Source organism: Phacochoerus africanus, chromosome 2 (genome assembly GCF_016906955.1).
Source record: "Phacochoerus africanus isolate WHEZ1 chromosome 2, ROS_Pafr_v1, whole genome shotgun sequence".
In the NCBI taxonomy this organism is placed as follows: Eukaryota; Metazoa; Chordata; class Mammalia; order Artiodactyla; family Suidae; genus Phacochoerus; species Phacochoerus africanus.
In genome coordinates, this window is record NC_062545.1 from 262676786 (window position 1) to 262701573 (window position 24788).

General features: G+C 37.9%; 1 protein-coding gene across 1 annotated transcript in view; it reads right to left on the bottom strand.

Moving 5' to 3' along the window:
- MEGF9 (multiple EGF like domains 9) overlaps positions 1-24788 on the bottom strand; it is a 98597-nt gene that overhangs the window by 55358 nt on the left and 18451 nt on the right. Inside the window, exon 2 of the mRNA XM_047768276.1 lies at positions 1479-1680. Coding sequence (XP_047624232.1) covers positions 1479-1680 — 202 coding nt within the window. The remainder of the gene's footprint in view (positions 1-1478; positions 1681-24788) is intronic.

The following is a 24788-nucleotide window of genomic DNA, read 5'->3' on the forward strand; positions in this document are numbered from 1 at the left end:
TATTTGGCATTGTGAAAAGGATACTTAGAATTGGAAGACCAAATTTGAAATTCCTTCTACACTACTTACTATCATTATGATTTAATAACCTACATAAAATGAGGGGTTGTGAGGATTTAGACAGTTAACTTTAAAAATGCCAAGCATCATCGACACTGATTATTGTGGCATTTGAAAGCATAAACTTCTTAATCAAGTTCACTTCTACATTTGTAACAGAAGTAAAATATCATATGACATTATACAATATGATTTATAGAGCATCTAAAATATCTACTAAGCACAGAGAAACTTTTCTACCAAGGAACTAAAAGTTCATTAAAAACACTCCCTCATCAAGCCAACAATATTCCTGTGAAATTGAAAGAAACCAGGATTAATTGAGTGACGTGTGCTAGGTATTTTACATAGATTCCACTCATTTAACCTTTACAACAAACTTGAGAAGGAACTGAGGCTCAAAGATATGAAATAACCTGCTAGAAACACAGAACTCCTAAGTGGAAACAGATCTTGGATCCACACACAGGTAGGCAGATCCTAAAGCTGGGTTCTTTTCACTACAAAACATTGCCTCTTCAGCTTTTTGACTTGGGGTCCACAGAAAGCAAGATCAAAGGATAATTACTTTCAGCATTGGTGGAAGGCAGATCCTTAGATTACAGGGCACTGTTCTTTGAGATTAAGTCACCAAAAATAATTTACTATTTTCAAGGTAATTTCCAGACAATTTCTTTTTCTTTTTTTTTTTTCTTTTTTGGTGGCCTCATGGCATAAGGAGTTCCCAGGCCAGGGATCAAATCTGAGATGCAGCTGTAACCTACTGCAGCTGTGACAACACAGGATCCTTAACCCACTGTGCTGGGCCAGGGGTTGAACCTGCATTTCAGCATTCCAGAGACACCATTTGATCCCCTGCACCACAGTAGAACCTCCAGGCAATTTCTGCCTAATCTCGTTTGGTCCCCCCAAATGTACTGGTACATAGAGTGAAAGCAGTCTCCTTACCACCAAAGAGATTAGAATATTACCAAGTTTAAGCCTTACATGTGCAAAGAAACTGTTTCAGAATTTTGAAAAAAGAATAAAGAAACCAAAGAATAAGTTTCCTAAAACTCCAATGTATGTTAGTCAACCTAACAGGGACATTTCCACTGGAAATGCCCAAAAGCTATTACTTACAGAAAGCAGACTGCTTCCTCAACACTTTTTCCCCCATGACATTTAGAGAAATTATTACAAAGCAAAATTGGTGACCCACATGCTTTTGAATAACTAAATTAGCGAATTAGCTTTTTAAGTCTTGACATCAACTATAATACACAAAATGATAAAAATACATGAAATATTTTGTGAACCTATGGCCCCTCTCCCTCTTTACTTAAACTAGCTTTGTCTTTGAGAGCAGGGGCCTTTTTTTTTTTTTTTTTTTTTTCAGTAAAACGAAGTTAATTTTACCTCCAAACTCTGCTGCTTACCTGTTGCAAAGTACGCTGAGGGCGCCATGTGGACTACAATCGCATGGCAGACAGAGCCCAGAAGTATGATTCAGGTGAAAACCCTCCTTGCAGGTTTCACAGTGAAGACCCTGATAACCTGGCTGACACTCACACTGCCCCGTGGTCTGGTTGCAGTGATTCACATCCAGGCTTCCAACCACAGAGCAGTTACATACATATTCTGCAAAGAAAAGAAAGAAAAAATATTACCAACTAAGATTTAATGCTTTCCTAATAAAATGAACTCTATTTTATTTTTCTTAATAATTCACAACACCTTTGTAAGGATGGATAAAATTAACCCTAGTTCAGATTCACTCTTCTCCTATTTAGTCTATTTAAGTATATAAACTATATTATTGTTCATAATTATAAAACTAATATTCGCAATTTTCCTTTTCAGTACTTTTCATCTTCTAGACCTCTTATCCTACACTCCAATGTGTGGGTGGGTCTGCATGTTATTAGTTTTTCTGGATTAGAAATCTCCAAAGGTAGGGCCTATGCTCTCTACGTGGCACTGAGAGCACATACTGGAAATGACAACATGCTAAATAATAAAAAATTCCACTGTATAGCACAACAGCCTAAGGCTCAGATGGTTGACTATGGTAACTTATACAGGTCATACGAGATTATACTCCGGCTAGAGTCATAAACTAGTAGGTTCTTCCCAGGAAGAAATTAATGGAGAATTGAAACTTTAAGGGGAGGAAATGATGAGCCATAAATCCCAGAAGAGAACATTTACAGGAGCATCCTAAATATGGGTTAAAACCAATCACAATTTGAATCTCTCCCAAATTAAAAGATTTAGAAAATAAGCATTTTCTTTAGATATATTTCAAACAGTCCTTTGAATGAAAAAAAATTTTTTTTTTTTTTGGTCTTTTTGCCATTTCTTGGGCCGCTCCTGCAGCATATGGAGGTTCCCAGGCTAGAGGTCTAATCGGAGATGTAGCTGCCAGCCTACACCAGAGCCAGACCAACACAGGATCTGAGCCGCATCTGCGACCTACACCACAGCTCACGGCAAAGCTGGATCCTTAACCCACTGAGCAACGGCAGGGATCGAACCTGCAACCTCATGGTTCCTAGTCAGATTCGTTAACCACTGTGCCATGATGGGAACTCCCTGAATGAAAATATTTGGAAGTCATTGGCTTTACCTTTTTAAAAATTTTTTATTTTATTTTATTTTATTGCTCTTTAGAGCTGCACCCGTGGCATATGGAAGTTCCTAGGCTAAAGATCAAATCGGAGCCACAGCTGCCAGCCTATACCACAGCCACAGCAATGCAGGATCTGAGCCACATCTGTGACCTACACCACAGCTCAAGGCAACTCTAGATCCTTGACCCATTGAGCGAGGCTGGGGATCAAACCTGCATCCTCATAGATATTAGTTGGATTCATTTCCACTGCACCACAATAGAAACTCTGGCTTTAGCTTTTTAATGAAGATACATTAAAAAGTTCAGTTAGGAGTTAAAAGATAATACCTATGCTCATTTTATTAAGACAAAAGTATTTTTGGAGTTCCCATCGTGGTTCAGTGGAAACAAATCCAAATAGTATCCATGAGAATGTGGGTTTAATCCCCAGCCTCGCTCAGTTGGCTAAGGATCCAGCATTGCCGTGGCTGTGGTGTAGGCTGGTAGCTGCAGCTCCCATTTGACCCCCTAGCCTGAGAACTTCCATATGGTGATTAAGTTCTATACAGCAAAAAAATTTCTATAAAGTTATATAAAGCAAAAAAAAAAAAAGAGAGAGAAGAAGAAAGTATTTTCAACAGAGTTACAACCCACTGCAGAGAAAATAAAACCTTATACATATTTTAGGAATAGCCCCCATTCCAAAATAGCTATGGACCCAGGAAAAAGCCCAGAGAAATGTATGGTACAAATTTTACTTCTGAATGGGTAAGGAACTATATAAAACGGCATTATACTTATAGATAAAAGTTTAGCTTGAAAAAATCTTTAATGTAAGTTTTGATTATTTCTTAAAAGATACTGGATAAACTGAAAATCCAGAGTCTTAAAAAGAAAGTCATAGAGAAGTTTCCCTATTCAAGACAAGGAAATTAACCTTCAAAATCACAAGCAGTTTGTCTACAAAAGTCAAAATGAAGGATTCCGCAAAGCCATCCTTACTTGTCCAACTCTTAGCCCACATTCTTCAGTATCTAACCTTTGGTATCAGCTTATCTCCTGGCTCGTCACATCTTTTTCAATTTGTAAATATACCAAATGAATGAGTATATAAGTGATTTGTTTATTTTACGTTTGTATTAAGCTTGAGTACTGAATTAGTTACAAAACCCAGAGGGGAGTTCAGATTTCTTTAGCCCCAAACTTAGGAAAGGAATCAGCTTCCCATCTCAAAAAGGATTCCTATTTTTACTAGACTGTGTGAGCATGACATTTCTTTGATAGAGTTATACTTCCACATTATTTCTTGTGTGTGTGTGTGGGGGGGGGTTGTAAATAAGGAAGCCGTGTTTAGTGGTCTATAAGCCTACCAATAACAACTTCATGGCAAGACTTTCACTCTACCAAAAATGACCAGCACACTAAAAATAACATTTTCTTCCAGGATCTGGAAGATTTCCAACATACATTCAATTCCTCCTGCTGGACCAATTTCATCACAAGTTAAACCAACCAAATTATGCTGCTGTGGGCAGAACTAGCCCAAGAAAAATGAATAGACTTTAAAAAACTCTATAATAAAGACCGAGAATTTTATCCTATTATTTCCTTACTAACGTACTTCCATTTGAATCCTGAATCAGTGTTGGCAATGAATGAGATAAAATTGGAAGAACTATTCTAAAAGAACCCAGTTAATCTAAAAACTTTGAGATAAAAAGTATTTTTTTCAATAAAGTCCTACACATAAACATTCAGTACCAACCAAGTTCAATGGTTATTTATTATTTCTATAGAGCTATTCAGTCTCTTTGCTATCCTCTGAACATACTCTTTTTAGTCTTGTCTTGAACCTTGACCTAATTTTGTGTTCCCCGGAACACTCTCTCCTCTCCACATATTCAAACCTATCCCTTATTTCAAGACCAGCTGAAGCTTATTCCTCCATAAACTAACTCTATTGCCCCTAGTTTGAATCCATAAGGACATCTACTACCTATAACTCTCTTAAAACAATAATTTAAAGAGGCAGTAAAATGAAGCATATATGAGGAAGAGCTATAGATGCAGACAGTTATAGGCTTAAATCCAGCTCTATCACTCACCAACTGTATGGCCTTAGGCAAGTTAGTTAACTTCCTTGTGCCTTCCTTTTTTCATCTGTAAACAAGTCATACTATAGTACTTATAACACTCAGCCCCAACACATACACTGGAAGTGATGTGGAGTGCCAAAATAATTAATACAACAGCTGGAAGAAAAGGATACCAAATAAAATAACATAAACACAATTTAGATGTCAGATTCACAGCCCACAGCTTTGTTATACCTGTGAATGAGATCTGAAAGCCTGGGTATTGGGTTTATTTCCATGGCATTTTTGGACAATGTCTATGAAACAGAATTAGTGTCCTGACATTCAGGGAGACAAGTGGTGGGTCCTCTAGGTAAAGCAGAGTGTATTCTTTCCATGCTGGGCTCCATACACTGCCAATATGGGTGCCTACAAATATGATGTTGAAAATAGAAGGCGTAAACCATGGTTTCAGAGAGAATGAAAAGAATGTTTATTGATTATATGCCTTTGATACTAATCATCCTCTCAGTAGTGGGATGAATTGCAAATGTTTCAGCAAAAGAAACTACCCTGGTGCCAGGATGAACTGCCATTACCAGGAAGGTGATGTACAATGTTAGACTTCCTCCCCAAGTTAACCAAGGGAAAGGAAGCTGAAGTGAAGCACACCCAACTGCCAGGGAACATGTATTTCTTTTCTGTTTGTGACTCAGAATCTGAGGCCCAGTTTAATCCCAACGGAAATGACTCAAATTAACAGTATGCGCAACAACAATAAATACAAAGGACTATGAACATCCATTAAGTTGTATCAGGATAACTTGTTAGCTGGTAAGTAAACTCTCCGAGGCTTTACAGTTCTTGACTTTCCTATGGAACCAGATAGGAGTTAACACAGCAATAAACACAATTTACTAGGAGACTGGCAATATGAAGAAGAAAAGACCTGTCAAGTGATAAAAGCAGTGGGAAGGACCTAGAGCCAAAGACAAGAGATGAAGTGCTGACTTTTTAATGAGGTAGAATCTTAGACACCAGGGCAGCACAAAGGAGTCTGTGACATGATGGATGGTAAGTCACTAATGTGTATGTTAATGGGAGCGAAACAACATGAAGAGGACACAAAAAGCTAATCACAAGACAAGTCAGAATGAGATGCCAAAAGGCTCATTTGGTTGCTGAAGAGTAAATATGGAATAAACTCTCCATAATTTGAGTAGCAGGTTTCCTTTCAATGACCTATAATTTTAGGAAAACTTTACAGAGAAACAATTAGAGAAGAGTAACATATATATTAGCAGGGAGACAATCTCTTTTGTTCGGCTTCTGAAGAGCAATGAAATACAGTGATTTGAACCCCAAAGAAGAATAAAAACTAAAATCTGGTGCCAAACTGTTTAAAATAGAAATATAAAGGCCTAAAGAAGAGACAAATGGGCATTTTTTCTTCTCTGAGATCTTGAATTTATGGGATGCTTTTGACGTAAAACTATCCAAAGCAATCATTGCATTTAAATTAAACACTTCAGGTCAGTCTCCCAAGGCAATAGAAATAAGAGCAAAAATAAACCAATGGGACCTAATCAAACTGACAAGATTTTGCACAGCAAGGAAACCAAAAAGAAAACAAAAAGACAACTTGCAGAATGGGAGAAAATAGTTTTAAATGATGCAACGGACAAGGGCTTATCTCTACAATATACAAGCAACTTATACAACTCAACAGCAAAAAAGCCAATCACCCAAAGGAAAAATGGGCAAAAGACCTGAATAGACTGTTCTCCAAGGAAGATACACAGATGGCCAACAAGCACATGAAAAAATGCTCAACATCCCTGATTATAAGAGAAATGCAAATCAAAACTACCATGAGATACCACCTCACACCAGTCAGAATGGCCATCATTAATAAGTCCACAAATAACAAGTGCTGGAGGGGGTGTGGAGAAAAGGGAACCCTCCTGTACTGCTGGTGGGAATGTAAGCTGATACAGCCACTATGGAGATCAGTATGGAGGTACCTTAGAAATCTATACATAGAACTACCATATGACCTAGCAATCCCACTCTTGGGCATATATCTGAACAAAAGTTTCCTTGAAAAAGACACATGCACCCGCATGTTCATTGTAGCACTATTCACAATAGCCAAGACATGGAAACAACCCAAATGTCCATCACGCAGATGACTGGTTTAGGAAGATGTGGTATATATACACAATGGAATACAACTCAGCCATAAAAAAGAATGACATAATGCCATTTGCAGCAACATGGATGGAACTAGAGACTCATACTAAGTTAAAGTAAGTCAGAAAGACAAAGACAAATACCATATGATATCACTTATAACTGGAATCTAATATAGAGCACAAATGAACCTTTCCACAGAAAATAAAATCATGGACTTGGAGAATAGACTTGTGGCTGCCCAGGGGAGAGGGAGGGAGTGGGAGGGATCGGGAGCGTGGGGTTATCAGATGCAACCTATTGCTCTTGGAATGGATTTACAATGGAATCCTGCTGTATAGCATTGAGAACCATGTCTAGATACTTATATCACAACAGAACAAAGGGAAGAAAAAAAATGTATACATGTAAGTGTAACTTGGTCCCCATGCTGCATAAATAGATAAAATTAAATTAAAAAATTAATTAATTAAACACTTCACTTTTTCAAACATTCCTTACCAAGTCAAGAGATGAAAATTTTAGCACTAAAGAATAAAGAAAAAAAGTAATTTTGTTTAAAAATCCTGTAAGTCCCCTCTTCACACACAAACACATGTCCTGGTAAGAGACTATCTCCTTGAAAATATTAAAGACCCTTTCCGGGCCTTTCATACACCCGGTAGGCTTATCTCTGCATCCAATTTTTAGTTATCTCATGTTCTCAGCTCAGTAAAAAAATCCATTATATCATCTAGAGAATTTCGACTGTTTTGATATCTGTAGCTACTTCAATGGGAGTTTTTGGAAAGATATTGATTCTAATAATATGTCCTAATTAATGTTTCTTTTGTCTCTCTGTGCCTGTTTTTAAGTCCTTCCTGAGTGCTGTAATTAACTATGATGTCTGAAGATTAAAGCAGTTTGGTACAATAATATGTTAGCCTTTTGAGATAAAAAAGAACTATAAAAGAAGTGAAGATTTGAATAAAAAGGTGAAAAAAATTATGTCCTCAGTCATGATGCAAATCTCATAAAGAAATATTAATTGACAGCAACACTGTTGCTAAACTAAACTGATTACAAAAGAGGTACTGCACTTAAACATAGATAATAAAAAAAACCTTGTAAATAAAACTGATGCAGAGTACTCAAAGGAATCTGTTCAGGAACACAGGCTGAAATTTTATCTATAGCCTCTCTCGAAACTATGGAAATACCTTTGCAAAACTCAATCTCTGACTCCTTTTCATTCCTTCAACAATTATTTCATTCTTGCTTGTCAGTATCTTCAGATGTTGAAAGAACACAAAAATATATATCTATTAAAAATTCCAGGGAGTTTCCATTGTGGCTCAGTGGTAACAAACCTGACTAGTACCCATGAGGATGAGGGTTCGATCCCCAGCCTCACTCAGTGGGTTAAGGATCTGGTGTTGCCATGAGCTGTGGTGTAGGTTGAAGACTCAGCTCAGATCTGGTGTTGCTGTGGCTGTGGCAGAGACTGGCAGCTGCAGCTCTGATTCAGCCCCTAGCCTGGGAATCTCCATTTGCCATAGGTGTGGCCATTAAAAAAAAAAAAGAAAAAAAAGAATTCCAAAAAAAGAAAGAAAGAAAGATTTCTCTGGGCTATCCTAGAACTTTCATTCTTCCTCATATTCAGAAGACATACCAAATGTATTATAATGTTGATGGTATTTTCTGTTTGATCTCAAGCAAAAACTAGAAGATATGTATTAAAAATGTATTAAGACTTAGTACTTAATCTTATAATGAAAATTTTAAACATTAAAAATTCAATTAATGAGTTTAAAATTACCTGAAATATACACATTTAAAATGAAAACAGGAGTTTCCTGGTGGTTCAGAGGGTTAAGATCTAGTGTTGTCACCACTGTGGCTTAGGTCATTGCTATGTTGCAAGTTCAGTCCCTGGCCCAGGAACTTCCACATGCCATGGGTGCAGCCAAGAAATAATAATAGTAAAATAAAATAAAATAAAAAATAATAAACTTTATCTCCTTCAGGAAAAATTACTTTGTAAGGCAATATCTGGAGGTCATCTATAATTATGGAGACATTGAGTTTCTGAGGCTTATTATTAGATGGGAAAAAGCCGATTCCTTATTCAGGATATAAAACATTTGGGGAGCTCTATGAACTGAGGTCATATGACAACAGTCATATCAACACTCATCATCCAAGAACATTAATACCATTTCCTGTTTTGTACCCTAAAGTCAAAGAAAAAAATATATCTTTTCAAATTCCCAAGGAATAATCTTCTATTCTTTTACCTTCTCCTTTTCCTTCTTTTTTCTCTATAAACTGGTAATGTTTGAAAATTAAACAAATCAAAGACTACAACGCAAAGTAGGTATACAATATAACAAATACTTTCAAGATTTGACATACATGTTATACTTGAGTATCTTTATCAGAAGAACATCATCACTTAGCATACATTAGAGCTCTGATAAATTTTATTTATTCATTCATTGATTCATTCAAATTCTAGGTGTAAAATGGATATCACAACTATTAGAGAGAACTACAGTGTGACTTGCAAAAGTAGATAGAAGTAGTTCTACTCTCTATACACACAATGCAACTGTTATAACAACATATATTGAATGGGAGTCAAAGAGCTATTGCACATTAAGAAGCAATGAGTACCCACGTATTAGAATGGCTCAAACAAAAAAAAATTGACAATATCAATTGCTGGGAAGGATGCAGAGCAAATGAACCTTTCAAAAATTACCACTGTGAATGCAAAATAGTACAGACACTTTGGAAAATTTTTGAAAGTTTCTTATAAAGTTAAATACAGCTTCATCATATGACTTAGCAATTCTACTCCTAGATTTTTATCCAAGAAATATGAAAACACATGTTCATATAAAAACTTGTATTGGAGTTCTCGCTGTGATGCAATGGGATTGGCAGTGTCTCTGCAGTGCCAGGGCACAGGTTCAATCCCCGGCCCAGCACAGTGGGTTAAAGGACCAGGGTTGCTGCAGTTGTGGCGTAGGTCACAACTGCAGCTCGAATCTGATCCTTGGCCCAGGAACTCCATATACAAAAAACTTGCATTAAAATATTTAGAGCAGCTGTATTCATAAGCATCCAAATCTGGAAACAATCCACATATCCTTCAACCAGTGAAGTGGAGAGACTGTGATACATCCTTACAATGGAATACTACTAAGCAATAAAAAGGAAGGAACCACTGACATGCAAGGATCTCAAATGCATTATATTCAATGAGAAAACCAGACTCAAAAGCCTGCATAGTATATGATTCCATTTACATGATGCCCTGGAAAAAACAAAACAATAAATGCAAAGATCAGGGTTTTCCAGCAATTGGGGGTAGCGGGAAGGGCTAACCACAAAGAAGCAGCTCAAGGGAATTCTTGATTGCACATTCATCAAAACTAACAGAACTCAGCAGTGACAAACTCAACTAGGATCTATGAGGATGCCAGTTTCATCCCTGGCCTTGCTCAGTGGGTTAATAAGGATCCTTCGTTGCTGTGAGCTATGGTATAGGTCATAGACGAGGCTTGGATCCCACATTGCTGTGGCTGTGGTGTAGGCCAGCAGCTGCAGCTCCAAATGAACCTCTAGCTTGGGAACTTCATGAACACAGCCTAAAAAGACAAAAAAAGGAAAGAAAGAAAGAAAAAAAAAATAAAAACCTAATAGAACTGAATACCAAATGAGTAAATTTTATTGGATATAAATTTAAAAAAACTTTTAAAAAAAGGCAATGAGGAGTTCCCATCGTGGCGCAGTGGTTAACGAATCCGACTAGGAACCATTAGGTTGTGGGTTCGGTCCCTGCCCTTGCTCAGTGGGTTAACGATCCGGTGTTGCCATGAGCTGTGGTGTAGGTTGCAGACGCGGCTCGGATCCCAGGTTACTGTGGCTCTGGCGTAGGCTGGTGGCTACAGCTCCGATTAGACCCCTAGCCTGGGAACCTCCATATGCCGTGGAAGCGCCCCAAGAAATAGCAAATAGACAAAAAAACAAACAAACAAACAAAAAAGAATTTAAAAAAAGCAATGAGGTTTTATTTTACTAGACTGGATTCTTAAACTTTGCTAGAAGGTGTACCACAAGCAACCATTTTAGTTTGACTGTAATCTAAAGTCAACATGGGACCCAACTAATGACTCAGTCGTTTTCAAAGCTAACTTTACAATTAAGACACCAAGAATTGATTAATACTTCAGCTGATTATTGCATAAGGAGTTGTAGAATATTTAAGGATTTAAAATGCTACTTAACTAAAAGAAGTAGAATCTTTTCTTTTCCCTTTGGTTTCACCTTAAGTCTTAGATTGTAATTGCTCCTGTGTAGAATGAGAGAGGAGAGGGGGAAAAAATGAAAGCTAAAGATGTATAAGATTCTTTGGAGTTCTTGCTGTGATACAGTGGGTTAAGAATCCAACTGCAGCAGCTTGGGTTGCTGCAGAGGCATGGGTTCCAAACCCCAGCTCAATGCAGTGGTTTAAAGGATCTGGTGTTGCCACAGCTGTAATGCAGCTGCAGCACAGGCTGAAGCTGTAGCTTAGACTCAGTCCCTGGCCTGAGAACTTCATATGCCATGGATGGGTCCAACTAAAAAGAAAAAAAAAAAAAAGAAGATGTATAAAATTGCCATCCCCTTTACATATATAATTGCTTTTAATTCATCATTAAAAATCCTACTCTATTGAAACAAAGACCAGGAAAACAACTTTGAATCTATCAAATGTAAAACTTCATCCTTTTTCACAAACCTAAAATAACATCCACAAAAATAACATCTTTCTTGATTTTCAAATTGAAAAGAAAGGAAAAATAATTGTCAGAAACAAAAACAGAAGTACTTAATTCAAACCTCTGCCTGCACATCGAAAGAATAGAAAACAACAGCAAATTATATGGTCTTGACCTCAGGCCTGATAGCCTAAGTGTATGAGGTATTTATTTCAAAACATAATTTTTATTAGACCTTATTTTATCTTTGTAGGTTTAGAGTAAAGGAATCTCAGAAAGCCCTCATTCTAGGGAAAAGCAATTATCAACATAGAGTTTTTATTTTTATAAAAGGTCTTACCCTAGTGTAACACTGATACTCATACTACATTTCACATTTATGTTATGCCAGGGTAGGGTCACAAATCTTTGCAAAGCTGGAAAACTTAATATTAAAGTTGATGAGTTTTTGAGTTAAACCAGGCTTTGTAGAAATGTGGAAAGTTTTAAAGGCACCACTTTTAAGGAAAGCTTTACCTTTTAAAACAAAAATATATCCATTAAAATTCCCAATCGCAATTCACTACTGAAAAACATTTCTTCTATTTTATGGTAGATATATGAAAACAAACCCCCTCCCAAAAAAGAGGGTAGTATGACATAGGTTTTGTAGAAAATTTTCTGTCTCACACTTTAAAGACTATGCTATTAGTACCTGTCCCTGACTCACTGCCAGTTTTCCACAATTCAAAGACAATATATCTAATTAATGAGACAAGACAGGAAGTTCTGGGAAAGGTGGTAACAACTACCTTTTACTACAAATAGTAGCAGAGATGATACTACCAGTTACTGAGCACCTACTGCATGTCTATCAAACATCACATTAGAAACTTTATACATATGACTGCCTTTAGTTTTCATCACAATCCTGTGAGTAGATTCTTTGACTGAGCAAATTTAGTCTTAGGTGAAAAAACTATACAACTAACCAGTAACAGAGAACAGACCAGAACTCTAAATAACTCAAAAGTACACATTTTTACACTATAAAAGCTTCTACCTATGAAAATGAGTAGGAAAAAACGTTAGACTCAGGACACCTTAAAACCAGAATTGCTAATTAACTAGCTCTGTGACCTTCAATCATTCTAACTTCTCCATTTCAGTGTCTCAGTCTATAAAATGTGAAAAATTTCTTGCCATCTGTCTATATGAAACACTTGGGTAAAGCAAAATAATATGTGTATGGTCTTTGTGCTAAGAACTATAAAACACTGATGAAAGAAACCAAAAAAAAGCCTAAATAAATGGAGAGACATACCATAACAATTCGATCTACAGATTCAGTGAATCCCAACCAAAACCTCAGCTAGATTTTTTGGAAGATATTCAAAAGCTGACTCTAAATATGATAAAGCAAAGAAACCTGAATGAATAGCCAAAGAGGGATAAAGTTGGAGAAGTCTCAATAACTGACATCAAAGGCTTAATCTAAAGCTACAGTATTCAAGACAATGTGAAAGAATAGAATTGGAACAGAAAGGAGAGACCAAGAACAGACCCTCACAAATATCATCAACTAATTTTTGACAAAGTGCAAGGACAATTCAATGGAGAAAAAAATAGCTTTTTTAAAATAAATGGTGTTAGAACAGTCAGATTTCTATATGCAAAAAACTGAACCTTGGAGTTCCCTGGTGGCTCAGCATATTAAGGACCTGGCATTGTCACTGCTGTGGCTCTAGTTACTGCTATGGTGTGGGTTCCATCTGTGGCCTGGGAACTTCCACATGTCATGGGCACAGGCAAAAAAAAAAAAGTAGAAAGGAAGGAAGAGAAAAGAGGGGAAATGAGGAAGGAGGGAAGGGAAGAAAGGAAGAAAAAGGAGGAAAAGAAGAAAAAGCAGGAGGAGGAGGGGGAAGGAAGGAAGAAGAAATAGAGAGAGAAAGAAAGAGAGAGAGAGAGAGAGAGAGAGAGAGAGAGAGAGAGAGAGAGAGAGAAAGAAAGAAAGAAAGAAAGAAAAGAAAGAAAGAAAGAGAAAGAAAGAAAGAAAGAAAGAAAGAAAGAAAGAAAGAAAGAAAGAAAGAAAGAAAGAAAGAAAGAAAGAAAGAAAGAAAAAGAGAGACAGGCAGGAAGAAAAGAAAAAAACAAAGAAAGAAATTCCACTTAGTATTGTTGAATGTAATTGTTTTTCTTCCCCAAACCTGTTCTCCTTGTGAGAAAGTAACACCAAGTCAAATGATTGCTAAACAGTAGTGGAGAGGGAAACAGTTGCTCCAGCTACAAGAATAATTCTCAACTGATGACTTAGAACACCATGCATTTGCTTTGGGCTGGTAAGTCAAAATGTTGCTCAAAGTCAAACATGCATGCTCATGATTTAGTATGTGGGATCTGTTTATTTAAATGCACTCTCACAGCTAAAATAATACTGCTAATTAGTATTTCTAGTGTCTCTCTAAAACAAATGTACTGATTTAGAGTCAAGGATTATGAATACGGACTGCACTGGACTGCTAAATTGCTTCCTGAACCTAGGCAAAAAAAATTTTCTTTTTGTGCCACCATTTTTCCATTTGTTCACATTTTTCAAGGCTTTCATAAAACAACCTACTAAGAGTCAACTGCTTACTTTTTAAAAGTGAATTTTATTTATTTATTTTTGGTCATGCCCGCAGCATGTAAAAGTTCCCAGGACAGGAATCAAGCCTGTGTCACAGCAGTGAGCCTCGGCTGCTGCAGTGACAACACTGGAGCCTTATAAGCTGTGCCGGAAGGGATCTCCACTGAAAGTGCATTTTATTCTGTCAGGCCACCATCATATTCATAGTGCACTGAAAGAATTAACCAAATACTATCTATATGGCTTGGAAGAACAACTATTCTAACAAACTTTGAATTTCTATGAGATTTTTTTTATTTATAGCTTTTTCATTATAAGGGGAGGTGAGGATGAAGGAGGGGATCCTTGACTTTAAGGGGAGGTGAGGATGAAAGAGGGTAGCAAATACAGAAAACAAATTTGAACATGTGAAATCTGGCTTCTGGCCATAGCAGAAAGAGATCAGCCTATGAGGTGAGGAGACCTGGTAAGCTCTGTTATCTTAAACTTCATTCCCTCTTTGTAAAGACTTTTCATAAAATTGGGATAATGATACTTAACTCATAAGAGTGTTCTAAAAACTAGAAGAGACAAAGCAAACACCCATGATAGAGCCTTTACTTATAATAAAATTGTAGGATAGGAAAGAAATCTTTTTAGCAAAGCAGCCTTCTGAGATGTTACAAAAAACCGCAAGAATTGAGAACTAAAAGGGGTTACCAGTGACCTCAGAATGCACTCAAATCACCTTAAATAATTTCATTAATACCTTAATTTTGTAGCAACAGAACAGAAATGGTAAGAAAAAGAACTTCAAGTACTGCTGATTGTTCTGAGGTTGGGGCTAGATTTGCTTTAGTGTTTCTATTTACAGAGCACAGCTGAGCAACTTAAAGGCTAGACCTATTTGCTCAATTTTAATACCTGAAAAATGAGTTCAGAGAAAAGGAGTGCAAAGAGAACAAGAGGAAAGGTCAATTTAAAAATACTATCCTAAAGCAACCAGTGATTGTAACCTAGGAACTGTTTCCGAATTTTCCAAAAAGGGAAGGCTGATCTCACATACCATAGTTTAATGTTCATCCTCAGCCAATTTTTAAACATATTATTAAATAGATGGTTTGTGGATTGCTAGAAATAAATATTTAATCACAAAATTATGCCATACCATCCTGGGAAAATACCTGGGGTACACAGGGAAGCATGAGTGGAGAGGAAAATCGTACTATGGTTGCTACATACTAACAGAAAGAAATACAAGGAGAAAAATACATATTGAAAGGGTTTTCTAGAGCTCTGACCTCCAGACTAAGGAGTCTGCACTTCATCCTACATGGAATGATTCTCCAAATAAGGTCCCAGTACCATCTGCTTCACCTGGGGTTGGGGGTGGGGGACACATTGAAATTCTGATTCCTGTGTCCTATTCTAGACCAAATAGGAATCTCTATTTCTATTTGAGGGAGAGGGGGACTCAAGAATATGCAATTTTTACAAGCTTCAAAAGTGATTCTGATGTACCCAAAAAGTTTGCTATAAAAGGGAATAGGGAAAATTCTTGAGCAAGTAATGATGTGGCCAGAGTTGGGCTTCAGAAGTAAAAACAAAAACAAAACAGCAACAACAATGACAATAGTAACTATCTCTACTACTATTCATTATTTGTTTACTTATTTATTTAAGAGCCAAGTGAAATAGCTGAGCCTTGAGTTATTCCAAAGGACACATAAAAGAAGTACTTTCTTCTTTTGCAACTGGATGAGGGTTATCTTACTTTGTGTTCCCTTTCTAATCCTCTTACTCCTCAAAATACGTTGACAAATTCTTCCCACTCTCCTGCCACACTTTACTATTATCAAACACTTATACAGCAAAAACATTGTTCTACACTGCAAGCTGTGAAGTTCTTTGCCTTATCATCATGACTAAGCAGCTGGGTAACACTTCAGATTGAAAACTAAGGACACAAGAGAGAAGAAACTTCTCTCCCAACCAACTCCACTGCTCACTCCTGCTCTTCTTGTGCACACCATCAGTGGAATCCGATTATCCCTTCTTCCAAAGGCATGCATACAGGATCCTCCAAAGAAAACAGAAATGGTCAGAACTCACAATTCTTTTTTTTTTTTTTCCTTTCATGGCCCCATCTATGGCATATGGAAGTCCCTGAGCTAGGGATCTAATCGGAGCTGCAGCTGCAGGCCTACACTACAGCCATGGCAACACAGGATCCGGTCTTCATCTGTGACCTATGCCGAGGCTCGCAGCAACACCAGATCCTTAACCCCACTAGGCAAGGCCAGGGATCAAACCTGCACCCTCAGAGAGACAGCATCAGGTTCTCAACCCACTGAACTGCAAAAGGAACTCCAGAACGCTAATTCAGAAACAAATACTGGGAGGCTTTTTTTTTTTTTTTAATGAGAATATGGAGCACCAAGACGTCAAAGACCTTGTTCAAGTTTGCAAACAATACAAAACACAACCTTCAAACTTCCCCTGATCATTGCTAGAGCACTACCAGAAGTTAACAATCTCAGAAATTCTCAAGGACCGGTGGTCAATAATAAACCAAAAAAGAAATAATTTGGCTTCCTCCTCCCACTCCAAATAATAGTCTTAGAGAAGCAAGCAATGTTAGCTAAAATAGTTAAAGGAAACATATTCTGGCTAAGTGAAATTTACCTTCACACTGGTAGAATTTACCTATTCTTCCTACATCACTTCTGATTTCACATATCCCATTCACTACTTTCTGTACCATTAAAAGTTGTCACCATACTGCTAGTGGAATTATAAAATGGTGTAATTGCTTTGGAAAGCAGTAGAGAGGTTCCTCAAAAAATTAAAAATAGAACTATATACCCAATTCTGGGGATATATCCAAAAGAATTAAAAGCAGGGCTTGAAGAGATATTTGTACATCCTTGTTCATATGAGCATTATTTACAATAGCCAAGATGTAGAAGCAACCCAAATGTCCATCAACAGAGGAATGAATAAACAAAAGGTGAGATATGCACACCATAAAATATCATTCAGCCTTAAAAAGCAAGGAAATCCTGTCACATGCTATACTACATGGATGAAACTTGAAGTCATTATGTTAAACGAAATCAGTCATAAAAAGACAAACACCATAGGATTCCACTTATAAAAGGTATCTAGAGTTGTCAAATTCAGAAAAACAGAATTCAAGGATTTGGAGAAAGGAGGACAAAAAGAGAAGTTATGTTTAACGAGTACAGAGTTTCAAATTTGAAAGATGAAAAAGTTCTGAAGGTTTGTTTCACAACAATGTAAATATACTCAACACTACTGAACTACACACTTAAAGGTGACTACAGTGGTAAATTTTATGTGTGTTTTATAATTATAATAAAGACACAGATAGGGTGGAAGCTATCATCATATAGTATGTGTATATGCATTTCCTAATTTATCAAAGAAGCCAGGAAATCTTATACACTGTGACTTAAGGACCTAATTATGTTGTCTACTCCCTTTTTACAGATAACTGAAGCTAAGAACAGTAAACTAACTTCCCAGGAGTTCCTGTCATAGCTCAGGGGAAATGAATCCAACTAGTAACCATGAGGTTGTGGGTTCAATCCCTGGCCTCACTCAGTGGGTTAAGGATCCAGCATTGCTGTGAGCTGGGGTGTAGGTCACAGATGGGGCTCGGATCTGATATTGCTGTGGCAGTGGCATAGCCTAGTGGCTACAGCTCCAATTTAACCCTTAGCCTGGGACCCTCCATATGCCACAGGTGCGGCCCTAAAAAGCAAAGAAAAAACAAACAAAAAAAACCCAAACAAACAAAAACAACTAACTTACCATATAAACCTTGAAGCCAGGCAGATTAGACTATAAACACTTAGCTGTGAGCCTATGCAAATGTGGGGATTGAAAGGAATAATGTAGCACAGTGCCCGACACATAGTTCTCCTTCCCTTTCAGCATCTGGGATGGTTCATCTTATAGCCTGAGACTTTCTGGGTTGACAATGGTAAATGGAGTTAACTATTTGAAAAGAAACAAGTAACAATTAAAAAAATTGTTTAGGAGTTCCCGTCGTGGCTCAGCAGTTAACGAACCCAACTAGCATTCATGAGGACACAGGTTCAATCCCTGGCCTCAATCAGTGGGTTAAGGATTTGGCAATGCCGTGAGCTGTGGTATAGGTCACAGACACAGCTCAGGTCCTGTATAGCTGTGGCTGTGGTGTAGGCCGGCGGCTATAGCTCCAATTTGACCCCTAGCCTGGGAACTTCCACATGCTGTGGTTGCGGCCCTAAAAAGACAAAAAAACAAAACAAAACAAAACAAAAACCTGTTTAATTAACATCTATAGAGATATCTAATTTAGATCAATTCCCAAGAAATACTGTAATTAAGCTAACTATCCACTGAAGTAATTTTGCTTTACTATTTAATGTTTTCCCACCCAAAAATCTTTCTAATTTTAAGGAGACAATAGCTATCAATTACATTTAAATAGTTAACTAAAAGAGGCTACTCTTGGAATAGCCAAATCTCTCATATATTCCTGCTAGAAGTATAAACTTGTACAGTACCTTCAGAGAACAATGGGGCACTATCTAGAAAGACAATGATGTGCAACAACCTAGTGGTGCCTTTCAGCTAGAAGTGTGGTCCATGGATCTGCACCCCCTGGAAACTTTTGAGAAATACAGATTCTGAGGCCCACTGCAGACGTACGGAGTCAGAATCTATAGTTTAACAAGATATCCAGGTGATTCCCAAGCACATTAATTGTGAGGCACTGCCCTAAAGGAAGTCTCCTGTTTGTGAAAAGGGGCATGGACGAGGTTGTTTGTTTTATTTATTTATTTATTTATTTATTTATTTATTTATTTATTTATTTAGGTCTTTTTGCTATTTCTTTGGGCCGCTCCCGCGGCATATGGAGGTTCCCAGGCTAGGGGTCTAATTGGAGCTGTAGCCACCGGCCTACGCCAGAGCCACAGCAACCCGGGATCCGAGCCGCGTCTGCGACCTACACCACAGCTTACGGCAACGCCGGATCGTTAACCCACTGAGCAAGGGCAGGGACCGAACCCGCAACCTCATGGTTCCTAGTCAGATTCGTTAACCACTGCGCCACGACGGGAACTCCGAGGTTGTTTTATTTAAAACGTTAAAGAAAAGCATTGATAACTTGAAATGGTTATCAATAAGAAAATGGATACACTGTGAGACAATCATATAGTGGGAAACTACAAAGCAACTTAGACAATCTAGAGTTACATGAACCAGCAAAGATAAATCTCAAAGAAAAAAAAATGTTGAGTGAAAAAAGCATTGCCATTAGGTAAAGTTTAAAACATTAAAACATCACTATATTGTGTGTGTGTGTGTGTGTGTGAATATTTTTAAATGTACAAGACCAAATTCAGGATACTGGTTACATCTAGGAAGGAAAGAAGAAAACGGGATAAAAGACAAACTAGAGGAGTTCCCATCGTGGTGCAGTGGAAACGAATCCAACTAGAAAGCATGAGGTTTCGGGTTCAATCCTCGCTCAGAGGGTTAAGGATCCAGCGTTGGTGTGGCTGTGGCACAGGCTGGCAGCTATAGCTCCGATTCAACCTCTAGCCTGGGAACCTCCACATGCCTCAGGTGTGGTCCTAAAAAGCAAGGAAAAAAACAAAAACAAAGAGGAACTAGAGGCTTTAGTCATATCTATTATTTTATTTCAAAACAAAAAAACCAAAGCAAATGTGGGAGGCAGCTGAGATATTATAAAGCTGAGGGGCAGGTACACAGGGGATGCTTACCACATTACTTCTATACTTTTCTGGGAGCTCGATATATTTGATAATTCTTTATGAGACATACATTTCTCCCCAATGATTAATATTCCTGATTAGTGAATATCCTACTCAGCTTTGTCCTGTAGTTATTTACCCACTTGTCCTATTTAAGTTCTAGAAGGACAGGTTTCACATCTGACGTATCTCTGAATGCAAACGCGCTCCTCCGTAGCACATACATATGGGGCTCTTCAGGCTCCAGATTCCAGGTTAGGAGAGGTAGAAGTCAGATTTAAGTTGAGTAATGGTTACCCGAGGCAATAAAATGGATAAACAGAAGCTTTGCCTAGGGTAGCCAAGGTTATGGCCTCAAAATATGGCTAAATGTAAAGTCCCCAAAATGGAAGACAGGAAACAAATAGCATAATACTAGAAGCACACATTGTTTTAGATGCTGGGGATGCAGTAGTAAATAAAACAAACCCAAACTCAGGCCTTCATGGCCCTCACTTCTTAGCAGGGGGAGACATACAATAAGTAACTTAAAGTTAACTATCTAGTATTTTAAACAATACTTCAGTAGTAAGGAAGGAAAGCAATACAGGGAAGCAAAACATGGTGGTTGTGGCAGGGAGGGAGGACTGTGTGTGTGCGTGTGTGCGCGCGCGCACGCATGTTGAAGAGTGCAATTTTACATTTACTTTTTTTTTGGCCTGGCCTGCAGCATGCAGAAGTGCCCAGGCCAGGGACTAAATCCATGCCACAGCCGTGACAATGCTGGATCCTTAACCACTAGGCCACCAGGGAACTCCTCTTTGAGGAGTGCAATTTTAGATAGAAGGGACAATGGAAGCACACATATGGTACACATGTGAGGGCTTTTCCTTATACATGTACTTTCCATATGCTTCTGGGCAAGGCATGGAGATTTAAAAGGTTCTAAACAATGTTTTGTTGAATAATTCAATAAATAAATGAATAAATGAATATGACTAGAAGATGAGAGGAAAAATATCAAGAACATGAAAACAGAGAATTTTTCTCTACTGTTAATAGAGGAGAGATTCTTAGCAAAGCATATGATTATTAATTCAATTGTTCAACAAATTAGTTTTGTACCAGAAATGAGTAGTATAAATCCACCATGCCGAAGACACAACAATGTGGAAAAAAGACATGGTTCTTTGCCCTTATACAGCTTAAGGTCTTAAAGAAGAGAGAAAAACAAAGTAGCAACATAGTGTGATAAGTACTAAAATGAAAACATGCCATGATGTTATGGGAAAACATGGTCTGTGTTCCCACAGGGAGAAACACCTAATTAAGACTTTTCAGAGGAAGAAATCTAGACTGGGACACAAAGGATGAGGAGGTTTAGCCATGCTAAGAGTAGAGAGGAAGAATATCCCAAATGCCAATGGGTAGCATGTGCAATGACCTGGAAATAAAACAGGGCACAGAGAACTGAGAAAAGTTCACTGTAGCACTGACATAGGAAGCAGGAGTGGTGACAGGTTAAGGGCTTTCTTAGAGGTAATGGGGTAGCCATGGAAGAATTTTATAAAAAGACCATAACATGATCTTTATTTTATTTTATTTTGGCTTTTTAGGGCTGCACTTGCAGCACATGGAGGTTCCCAGGCTAAGGGTTGAATTGGAGCTGCAGCTGCCGGCCTACACCACAGCCACAGCCACTCGGGATCCGAGCTTCGTCTGTGACCTACACTACAGCTCACTACACCACAGCTCATAGCAACGCCAGATCCTTAACCCACTGAGTGATGCCAGGGATCGAACCCTCAACCTCATGGTTACTAGTCGGATTTGTTTCTGCTGCACCATGATGGGAATTCTTTATCTTCATTTTAGAAATATAACTCTGACTGCAGGTAAAGAATGGACTGGGAAAGAATGAAAGCAAAGAGGCTTTTTAGCAGCCTCCTAAAATAATCCAGTTGAGCGATAAAGATAGCCAGAAAAATAAATGCCAAGAGCATGTGCCTGCTATTACAATCACTGGAAATTTATCATTACCTGGGCCGGATGGTATGCTCATGTGCTAAAATCCTAATTGTCTATTGTTGTGAAAAACAAATATCTGCCAATGAATTATAAATGTCTCTTACCAAGAAGGTAGGAAAATTGCATTAAATCAAAGACCCTAATAAAATAGGGCTATAAAAATGTTATGAATCATGCTTTATAATAACCTTAAAGTCATTACGCTCTTCCCTAAGAGAGCACCTTCACTGAACATCATGTCAATATCTGATAACAATTTTCATCCTTTCCCTTCCACAAACAATTTTCCACCCATTTTAATGGCTTCTGAGACCTTGAGATTCATGCCTGACTGTATAAGAGACAAGTACAGCTTTTCAGCTGAATAAACAAAGACAGACAATGAGGGCAATGTGGCAAACAAGTCTGCCCACTCAGATATTTTCCAGAGTAGGAGTTCATGCTGGGCTCCCTCAGCTGGAAAGCCCAGGGGAATAAACATTCCAGATATATAAATGAACCGATATCAAGACATATTTCATCAGCACTATCATTTCTGCTCATTGGTGAGTGGACAATATATAAAACTTTGGTAAAATTACGAGTTCCAAAGGCTTAAAAGTTAAAGAATGGGGGAAAAAAAGGTTGGTACACTGGGGTACTTTGTTGACAACACCAGACCTGACACAATAAAACAATTTTACCCACCCACAGAGACCACGGAAGCAATGAGCTTTCATCAGTGCCCTGCACAAGTCATTCTATAAGTGTATATTAAAAGATATGTGGCTGAATTCAAAGTTGGCACCACTCAGAATGAAGGTTATTTGTATGTTAGGGAATACCCTAAAAGATTAATGTTTGTGTCACCTATATAGCAGATGTAAAGTGTTTGACTTGGATGATGAAATGTTTGAGGCAGCTTCTCTATCCTTTTTTCTCATTCAAAATGAGCAGTACATTCCTAGCCAGGTCTGCTCAGACACCCAGGGTGCTAGTGAATGGTAGCACAGACTCTTCAGTGACCAAGCAACCAATATCCTGGAATTTGAAAAGAACTTTTTATAATGAAATGTCCTACTATCAATAGACCATTTGCTTGAGTTGTTTTCATAGTTGCCACTGACCCTCTGCTGGAGACCAAAACGTCCCCCTGTATTAGCCCTAAAGTCACTCAGCCAGCTAAAAATTAGAATAGGACAGAGGGGGAAAAGTACTTTAAACTTCTAAGACAACAAAAGATAAAAGAAATAAGGTGATAAAGGGAAAGAATGTCCTTGTTATAAAAGTAATGTAGTCCACAGACATTCAAAAAGAAACATAAGTAGTAAGTTTCTTGAACTCAATAAATATTTATGGAGTAAGCATGGTTCAAATGACAAATTTCAGCAGAAGTTGTTTGCAGGTTAGATGACCATTGACAAACCATGTCTTTGCATTGGTTTACTCACTCATAAAGACTAGATAATAATCTGTACCCAATTCTACCCAAACAATTCAGAGTCCTTTTATGGCTAGTTCTCATCCTTAGTTGGGCTATATGAGATATTTAGTGATGCCAGAAATGACAACGGAAAACTACCAATTTTCATTACCACTCCCCCAAAGTGATCAATCAGGTCTCTAGATTAAACTTTAAAAAACTGAAAGACTCCCCCCGCCCCCAGTCATGAAGAAAGCATTTTGGTGATATTAAGAAATTGTTGGAGTTCCTGCTGTGGCGCAACAGGATCAGTGGCATCTTGGGAGCACTGGGATGCAGGTTTGATCCCCAGCCCAGCACAGTGGGTTTAGGATCCAGCATAGCTGCTGCTGCCACTTAGGTCTCAGCTATGGCTCTGATCTGATCCCTGGCTCAGGAACTCCAAATGCCTCAGAGAAGCCAAAAAAGAAAAAAGAAAGTGCTCACTTTTTGTTTAGGTATAATAACAGTACTGTGGCTGTTTAAGAAAAATAGAAGCCTCACATTTTAGGAAAAAAAACATTCTGAAACAGTCATAGACAAAATGACATGATGTCTATGATTTATTTCCAAATAAAATAGGAGAGGGGTGAGTGGATGGGTGTATGGATGAAGAAGGACTGATCTGGATGGTGTTCCAGGTAGGTGATAAGCATGGGAGAGGTCTTTATACTATTCCATCAACACTTTTATTTTCAAATTTTTTCATCCAAAAAGTTTAGGATCTCCCTTCTGGCACAGAGGGCTAAGGATAAGGCGTCACTGCAACAGCTCAGGTCACTGCTGTGGCATGGGTTTGCTCCCCAGTCCAGAACTTCCATATGCTATGCGCAGAGCCCCCCCCCCCAAAAAAAAAAGTTTAGAGTGTCTTTATGCTACTTACACAGGCATATTTTCTTAGGTGTTTGCTTGATCCCCTAAGCAAGAGGTCAGATTTCAGATACACATGCTAGGCAAAAGCTCTTCACCAAGATTAATTTGAATAAGGTAGATTGATTTAAATGCATTTTAATGAAATTTCCTGAATGTTGGGAAAAAGATTAGTTGCTATTCCAAAGATGATTTTAATAATTAACATTCAGGGAATTCTGTCCTTTTGCTTCCACAGTTTTAAGTGCTTTAGCAACATTATCTCATAACAGTACTCACAACTCTATGAAGTGGGCTGAGAGAAAGGGTAAGTGATGGAATTGGGACCTGAATTCCAACAACAGAATCTCCACTTTTAACCACCAATGATTAGATCCTTCGAGGCTCAGCTAGTTTGGGTAGTGTTGGAAAGAATTAAGAAAATA